We start from the raw sequence: 9138 nt of genomic DNA on the forward strand, positions 1-9138 counted from the left end.
AATATATCGTGTCAAATCATCATCATCTTTTTTAAAAAAATATACGTCAAAGTCTAATAAAATTAGTGGTATGTATCATTTAGACTCAATTGAACCCCACCCTCGGCCCCACCCCCCACCCCCACCCCCTCAAGTTGAACGGAATTGATGATTTCTTTTTTAACAATTAGACTATTCGCTTACTTACTTAAAAGTTTATTTGACAATTTTTCTTAAATCAGATTAAATAGAAATTTAGTCCCTAACTAAGGATTAATTAGCTAGAAAGCCTCTATCTTAACCAATAGACTTAACTTATTGTAATTTAATTGTTGAGCTAGAGTCCATATATATTATTTGTGTGGTTAGATCTTCTGAATTAAGGAAAACCACCAATATATATATATTACACACAAATCCAAAAATGTCGATTATCAATCCATAACTCAAATTTGCATTCTTGCTAATTGGGTCCCACCCAAATTTGATCCGTATGTACATTGTGGTTTGTGGCACTAACATTTTTCTAAATATTTAATTTTGTGGTTCTCATTTTCCACTGTCTTTATCCTCATTACATTGTCCAAATTTTGATTGCAAAATGATGTGTATAGATACTAGGAGTATTTTCTTTGGGAATGCTTATAGAGTTATTGCTATAATGCTATATAAATTGTAAATAAATAAGTTATAATTGTGAAATTTTAATTATGGATTATCATTTACTATATATTTTTTTTTTAAAAAAAAATGTGTTGCAAGGAAATAAAAGTTTGCAAACTATGCGTGTAAAGCTAAATTATTCAATTTATAATTTCATATTTTTATAAAACAAACTTTTCTAAACACACAAGTGTATCAAAGTCCAATCCTACATAAACAAATTATGGTTAAAAATTTCGTTCTTTAACTAACGTGAAACAAAATTATAAAGTTGTTACTTGATCTAATGTTGGCTTGAAATGGGAAATTTGCATTGCTTTTAGTCTTTTTTAATTGTGCAATTTTAGCAATGGTAGAATGCACCTGTAGTTTTATATAAAAAAAATTTTGAATTACTTCATTTTACAAAAGACAAAATTTCTTCGCCCTATGGCTTTACATGTACTTCCGCTCAATAGGATGTCGGAAGAATAAATCAGAGTACGTAACTGTAGTGGCCTCTTAGCTGGAAGGTAAACATTACCTACAAATTAAATCTTACATAGTTATAATATAAAATAATCATATAACTTGATGAAGTAAAGTTATATAATATTATCATACTTAAAGTAATACTCCATATTACATAACTTAAATTAAATGCACCGTACCCTTAATGATATAATCATGTAATCATTCTGAACAATTCATAAATCATAATCTCTTTCATCGATCGTATCATGAAGTACAGTATATCAACTATCAAGTAATCGACATGAACATTTATCAACAAGCTAAGCTGCCAACCCTATACATTGCATCTATCCACCATCATTATTTATTAGTTTCAAAAAATACAACTAAATATGACTATAAATTTATTTTGTGAATAAAAAAAAAAGTATTTCGTTACTGGTCCATAATCAGGTGAGAACCAATCCTTTGAATTACAAACTTGTGAAAGATTGCACCACACCCGAATACAATTGCACCGCAAGGTCCTTCACGCATGTCTAAGAGCCATAACAGTGCAATTATATAGTAATTGCGGTGCAATACTTTACAAAACTGATTAGAAATCTTTCATTAATATTGCATTTTAAAACTTGTATTGATTTGCATAAAATTAAAATAATTTTTATCAAATGAAGCAATAATCTTGGAACACTGAATTTCATTATATTTATGGTTTATCCTTTCCGATGACCAATCAATGAATGCAGACCAAAAATGAAGAGCCACGCGTCGTTTCAAGAACCATACAACTACAATCTTGCCAAATTCTCTTCGCCCAAATAATACCAAATTATTCTAACCAAAAACGACATATCTACTCTATCCTCCAAACTCAAACACTAACTAACAAGCCTCGTCGGAAAACCAAGAAAAGGCAAGATGGGGTGCGCTTCTTCCAAGAGAATCAAGGCCACCGTCGACGTGTACCGTCCGCCGCCGTCCAGTTTCGCCGTGTTCGATGTCAACGACGTGGAGGAGCCGTGGCTGATGAATGGCAAGGCTGCCGGCGACATGCAAGACGATGATGATGATGAGAAAAAGAAGGAGGCGGAGAAGATAAAGGCGGTGGCGCACGTCCCGCCGCCGTTGCTTGAGAAGCTCAACTCCATTGAAGAAGCTCCTCGCTCCTGGGATGAGGTCAGCAAGGCCTTGGAAGACCTCAAGCCCACGTTAAACTCCACTGGGCTTCCGCCGGCGGTTCAGAACACCAAAGACGCCGTTACTCCGCCGCCAGCGGCGGCGGAAAAAAAGCACTCGCCGCCTAAGCCGAAAAAGAGCTCTTCGTTTCATACCGTGGAAGAATTGGACGCTAAACTCACGCCAAAACCGGCGGGGCTGACAAAAACCGAGTCCATGAAGGTAGAGTTAAAGAAATCCCAATCTCCGGCCACCGAGTCACAGCCCGGTTCGACTCGGACAGAAGGGTTCAAGTCAGTAAAGGATAACATATTCCTGGTACGCGACAGAATGGAGAAGGAAAAAGACGGAAAACCCGCCGCCGCATTCATCAAGCGGGACCCACTTAGCGACTTCCCGGAGAAATGCCCGCCGGGAGGGGAAACCACGGTGGTGCTCTACACAACCTCCTTGGGCGGCGTCCGCCGCACCTTCGAGGACTGCAACAACGTAAGGGCCATCCTGGAGTCCCACCGCGTGGTGTTCGACGAGCGCGACGTGGCGTTGCACGGCGAGTTCCGCGGCGAGCTGAGAGAGCTGCTCGGGGAGGGGTTCGGCGGCGTGCCGCGGCTGTTCGTGAAGGGGAGGTACGTCGGCGGGGCGGAGGAGGTGGTGGGTCTCAACGACGCGGGTCGACTCGGGAGGATACTGAGTTGGGCACGAGTTGAGAGGGGTGTGGGGAATCAGGGGTGTGAAGGGTGTGGTGGAGTAAGGTTTGTGCCGTGTTTGGATTGTGGAGGAAGTTGTAAGATTGTGAATGGGGACAAGAAGGAAAGGTGTGGGGAGTGCAACGAAAATGGATTGGTTCAATGTCCTATTTGCCATTAATAAGGTAGCTATTATTTTCTCAAAATACTGCTTACTGAAATAGTGAACTAAACTCGCATGGACATAAGATAGTTATTTTGTAATTTGCTCTGGGCTTGATATGCACAATTTTATCTTAGCTTTTATTAAGCATGCATAAATAATACCAATGTAAATCAAGAAATATATATGTTTTGGGTATTTTAAAGTGCTATAGTGCTTCTCTTGTGTTGCAATTATCATTAGTGTAAAAGTTTTATTTGCTCATATTTTTGTGTCAAACAAGATGATATTCAATCTAAATGTGTTTAATGCAATTGTAATGCAAGCTGGACACAGTTCCAGAGGCTATTTGGCAATTTTGGAGTAACGTGTCATTAGTGGCATCGTTTTTCTCCACCAATCATAATTTTTATTAAAATAAATAAATTGTCAAAACAACTTAGCGGCATAAAAAATTGTGAACTGTGAATATAAAGTTCTACAATTGTGAATATAGAGTTCAAGAATTATTAATATAGAGTTCAAAAATTATGAACATAGAATTCTATAATTATGAATATATAGTTTAATAATTGTGAATATGGAGTTCAAAACTTATGAACATAGAGTTCAGTAATTATGAGAGTTCAAAAATTATGAATATAGAGTTCTGCAAGTGTGAATATAGAGTTCAATAATTGTGAATATGGAGTTCAAAAGTTATTAACATAGAGTTATATAATTATGAACATAAAGTTCAATAATTATGAACAGACAGACGCTATTTATGGCGAAAGATGTTTTTTTTTTAATTGACATGGTGCAAAACCACAACATTTTGGAACTGTATCCACCTTACAAGGTGGACACGATTCCACGGCATAATTTGCCAATGCAATTTGACCATGTAAGTATATGGTTACTTGCTTGATACAATTAAAAGGGGCTACTTTGGCCCAAAAGGAGTAGTCGATCGAGTAGGTGGAACATAATATTTATATTAAAAGGTTTAAGTTTGATTGTTAATACCTTTAGATCGAGTTTGACTCTAATGCTAATACCCTTTAGATTGAGTTTGACTCTAACATTCTTTTATTTAAGTTGATCTGAGTCAATTGCATAAGATAATCTTCCTAGTGCAATTTATAGGGTAGTCGTAGTAGTGAAATGGCCCATTCAAACTCAAGTTGTAGGTAAAGACATGTATTTTTTTTTTTTATTTGGTCAAAAAAGGCTTCTAACTTGGAATTGTATGAAAATATAAATTAGGTTTTGATTATTATTATTATTATTATTATTATTATTATTATTATTATTATTATTATTAAATAAATAAAATCCACCCAGAAACTTTTTTTTTTTTTTTAAATGAAAGGGATTTGAGTCCTTTAAATATGAGGTTATGAGTCCTATGGCTCTTTTTCTTTTCATATTATCTATATATTGCTTCATCATATTATTTCATTTGATCAAGTAAAAAAAAAAAAACAATCTTTAATTTGAGTTTGACCCTGGATGTATGAAAAGTAATCAAGATCTAGCTAGCAGGTAGCTAGACATTTTATTTGTCAAGAGAGGAGGATACACAGAAATAAAATAAAGGGGATTTCTTAATTGATCAAATATATGTTCAAGTCAATTTTTTTTTTCAAGTCTAAAATATTGGAGAATGTTTGTTCAACTGTTTATTATTATTATTTTTTTGGTTGCAAAACGTGTTTGTTCAACTGTTATTAATTTGAAAAGGTGAAGAAGTTGGTATTCTATATTGCACCAGTGAAATGTTCAAAAGAAATGATTGAAGTCTTCTAGCTAACTCATTGAAAACATGTTAACAATACAAAGTGATTGGAGTTATTCAACCGTGATTACATAGTGTTGTTAAGGTTTTAGCGGCGGGTTTCAATAACCGTAGGAATTAGTTTGCAATTATTTCCGGGTGGTTTTGACTTCATTTAGCGACGGTTTTGAACCGTCACAAAAATTTAGTTATTAGCACACCACCGCTAAATTATAATTTTATTTTTAAAATTGTTTTATTAATAATTGTGACATTTTCATACAATCACTAAAATTTTATTGTATTTTAACTTTTTATTTTTATGATCCTCATTAAATCAAAAGCAATATTACTAATGGGTTAAACTAGCTGAAAGAAAGCAAAATCAATAAAACATGGATCCAATTCATCAAATAGTACCGATTTGACAAAAGTTCACAGTGAAAATGACTACAAATTTAACTAACATTGCTGCATCTTGCAACTCCTTGAAAAGCAACAAGATTGAAACCAACCGGATAAGCTATGCCTCATCATTCCAACTCTCAATGCCCCTTCAATGCCCGGTTCTCCTCCTTCAATGCCCAGTTCTCCTCCTCCAACTCACGTATATAACTTTTTAGCTCCCTCGCGGCCTGCAGAGCTCTCAGTCCTACAACGTCCACCCGTTCATCCATCACCACATTGTCATGCTTCAGTTGTTTGATCTCCTTCTCCAGTTTATCAATTTCTTCTTTGTCTTTAGCTACCATACTTTCTATTTTATTTTTCTCTTGAACTACCCTACCTTCAAAGTCCTCCTTCTCCATCATCGCTCTCTCTCTCTCTCTCTCTCTGCTCCTTCACCATTTTTGCCTCGTCCACTGCAACAGTTTTCTCAGCCTGTAATTCTACACTAAGGTTGTCAAACCCTTCAATAATTTGCATCAAATCCTCGACCGATTTGTTTTCGGGGGGTTGGTAAGCCATAGTCCTTTGCAATCAATTCAGGGATCAGATCCAATTATAACAAAAAGATTATGAACAAGAAGCTTTTGGGGGCAGAGGGATGAATTTGTAGGAAGAAGAAAAAGGATAATAAAAAGTAGTTGGGAGAATTATGCTACAGCTAGCTTAGTACAGACCCTTTTTGTTGAAATTTGAATCAGTGGTTACAATTTGGACTGAATTATTATTATTTTTTAAAACTGGACTGAGCCAGCAGCAGCCAAATAGGTGAAGAAAACAACAATTTTCAAGAATGGTACACTCACAAGTCACAAGGGTGTGAGTACACAATTTTCCTTGCTAAGAATGTTTTCCTAGCAAGTAGCAACCACTATTGTTCCATGTCCATTCATAGCCATATTAGATATTAGAAACAAACATTATCCAATATTCAATTCTATCAAGTTGAAATGGACATGGAACAATAGTGGTTGGAATAGCCAATATTTGTACAAGTTGAAATAGCTACTCATCAACTAAATAGTGGTTGAAATAACCAATATTTGTACAAGTTGAAATAGCTAGTCATCAACTAAATAGTGGTTGAAATAGCCAATATTTGTACAAGTTGAAATAGCTACTCATCAACTAAGAATATGGCTCAGCAAATCAACTAAATACTAGCAAGTTCTTGGCTTGCTAAGGTCAATAGACTTACCATACCAACACAACTTCCTATGTTTGACCTGGTGTTATAAGACTAGCCAATCCTAACTATTTTTTCTAGAATTTTTCGTTTGGACAAAAATATAGAGGCTTGAGGATAATTAGATCAATAACTTCCATTGTGATATGACAACAGTCCATAATCAATTCAATAAATAAGACCTTATCATCTGCAGCAGTTAAGAGTGTTATCTTAAGTGTATTTACTTGATTTCAACAGCTGTCCAAGGAGCAGTAGCCGCCGCCACCGACTGAGGCAGCAGAAGCTGCCGCCGCCGCCGACGGAGGCAACATCAGCAGCCACCACTATCCGAGGAAGCAGCAATGGCGTCGGTAAAAATAGATTAGTTTGCACCAAAAAAAAAAACAAAAAACAAAACAAAAAAAGTAGATCTAAGTGAAAAAAGCTTACCAGAAATAGAGAAAAGACGGAATACGAAGGCGTTAGGGCTTGAGGATTTCGACGTCGGGCGGAGATAATGGAGAGTATAGTGAGAGAAAAAGGAAAGCTTGGGAGGAGAATAAGAGGATGTGTGTATATATAGCCTTCTCAACCAGTAATTCTTTATTAACGGTGTTAAACCCTTCAATTATTTCCATCAAATCCTCGATCATGCTCTTATTAGCTAAAACATTGTTAGAAAACACTTATTTAAATAATTGAAGGGTTTAACACCTTAAATAAAGAATTACAAGCTGAGAAGATGTTAAAAGCAAATTCCAGGGGTATCAGAGCCTTAAAGAAAGATTGCCAGTATCATCTTCTATTTAATTCTGATAATTGATCTATTTATTTATAATAAAGGCTCTTACTTGAGTATTATCTGTTATTACCACAAATTTGACAGGTAATAAATGTATTAAATGATAATGAAATCTTTTTATTCACAATGCCTCATTTTCATCCTCCAACTGATGTATGTAACTTCATAGCTCCCTTACCATCTTCAGAGCTTTCACTCGTATAGCCTCTCCAACTGATATATGTAACTTCATAGCTCCATTGCCATCTTCAGAGCTTTCACTCATATAGCCTCAAACCGTTAAGCTAACGTCACTTTTTAATCCTTCAACTATTTGATCTCCTCGTTTAGTTTGTCTATTTTTACTTTCTCTTGAGCCAGCTTACTTTCAACATCCTCATTTTTCATCATCACCCTCTCTATCGGCCAATTTACCATTTCGGCCTCATCCATTGTCACAATCTTCTCAGCTCGTAATTCTTTATTAAGGATGTTAAACCCTTCAATTATTTTCATCAAATCATCGATCATGCCCTTTTCAGGGGTTGGAAATAATTGAAGGTTTAACACCCTAAATAAAGAACTACTCGCGGAGAAGATGTTAATAGCATATTCTATGGGTATCAGAGCCTTAAAAAAGATTGCCAATATCTTCTTTTGTTTAATTCCGGTAATTGATCTATTTTATTTATAATAAAGGCTCTTACTTGTGTATTATCTCTTATTACTACAAATTTTACAGTAATAAATGATAATGAAATCTTTTTATTCACAATGCATCATTCTCCTCATCCAACTGATGTATGTAACTTCGCAGCTCTCTTGTCATCTTTAGAGTTTTCACTCTTACAGCCTCCAACCGTTAAGATAACGTCACTTTTTCATCCTTCAGCTATTTGATCTCCTTCTTTAGTTTGTATATTTCTTCTTTCTCTTGAGCCACCTTACTTTCAACATCCTCCTTTTCCATCATCACCTTCTCTATCTGGAACTTTACCATTTTGAGCTCATCCATTGCCACAGTCTTCTCAGCTTGTAATTCTTTATTAAGGGTGTTAAACCCTTCAATTATTTCCATCAAATCCTTGATCATGCCCTTTTCAGCACGTTGGAAATAATTGAAGTGTTTAACTCCTTAAATAAAAAATTACTAGCTGAGAAGTTGTTAATAGCAAATTCGATGGGTATCAGAGCTTTAAAAGGTATCAGAGCCTTAAAGAAAGATGGTCAATATCTTTTTCTTTTTAATTCTTGTAATGGATCTATTTTATTTTAATAATATAGGCTCTTACTTGAGTATTATCTATTCTTACTACAAATTTTATAAGTAATAAATGATAATCAAAACTTTTTATTAATAATTTTACTGCTAATATTTCTTTCTCATGGTCTATATTTTGACTCTTAAGCAACAAATAATGAAGAAGCAAAAGAAGCAATAGATAATTTCTAATACATATAGACACTACTTGCCTCAACTGAAATTCAAACCTATCACCTCCCACTTACGGAAGCAACCCGATACCAGTAAACCACAAGCCACTTGATAATCATTATGCACTATTGATATTAAGCATTACAGTTCCTATAAATATGCAAAAATCAGACATTCATTTAATTTGTGACTATTTGGTTGCATCTTTCTATTTTATCTGTTGCCCAATCACAATTCACAAATGCAAAGACTTTATTTTTTGTTTCGGTATTTGTGATACTAAGTGATGGATTTGTGTTTGTTATTTTATTTTATTTTTTTTAAAAAATAATAGTAATAGTAAAGAAACCTTCATATTTACCTTCATTACGAATAAATCAAATGGAAATCTGACTTGCAATCTTGAATCTTGATTCACAACCTCG

The 9138-nt window shown here is 35.0% G+C and overlaps 1 protein-coding gene across 2 annotated transcripts; it reads left to right on the forward strand.

Annotated features, from left to right (window-relative positions):
- The first annotated feature begins 1811 nt into the window (after window positions 1–1811).
- Window positions 1812–3387, forward strand: LOC109156958 (glutaredoxin domain-containing cysteine-rich protein CG12206). Of its 2 annotated transcripts, none has more exons than XM_019304841.1 (2): window positions 1812–3156; window positions 3233–3387. In XM_019304841.1, the coding sequence occupies exon 1, from the start codon at window positions 2017–2019 to the stop codon at window positions 3139–3141; it is 1125 nt and encodes a 374-aa protein (XP_019160386.1). In that variant the 5' UTR covers window positions 1812–2016; the 3' UTR covers window positions 3142–3156; window positions 3233–3387. The 2 variants fall into 2 exon arrangements, with proteins under 2 accessions (XP_019160386.1, XP_019160387.1); XM_019304842.1 differs by having other exon boundaries at window positions 1812–3149; window positions 3234–3387.
- The last annotated feature ends 5751 nt before the right edge of the window (window positions 3388–9138 follow it).

The sequence above is a fragment of the Ipomoea nil genome, unplaced genomic scaffold, assembly GCF_001879475.1.
Source record: "Ipomoea nil cultivar Tokyo-kokei standard unplaced genomic scaffold, Asagao_1.1 scaffold2761, whole genome shotgun sequence".
Taxonomy (NCBI): Eukaryota; Viridiplantae; Streptophyta; class Magnoliopsida; order Solanales; family Convolvulaceae; genus Ipomoea; species Ipomoea nil.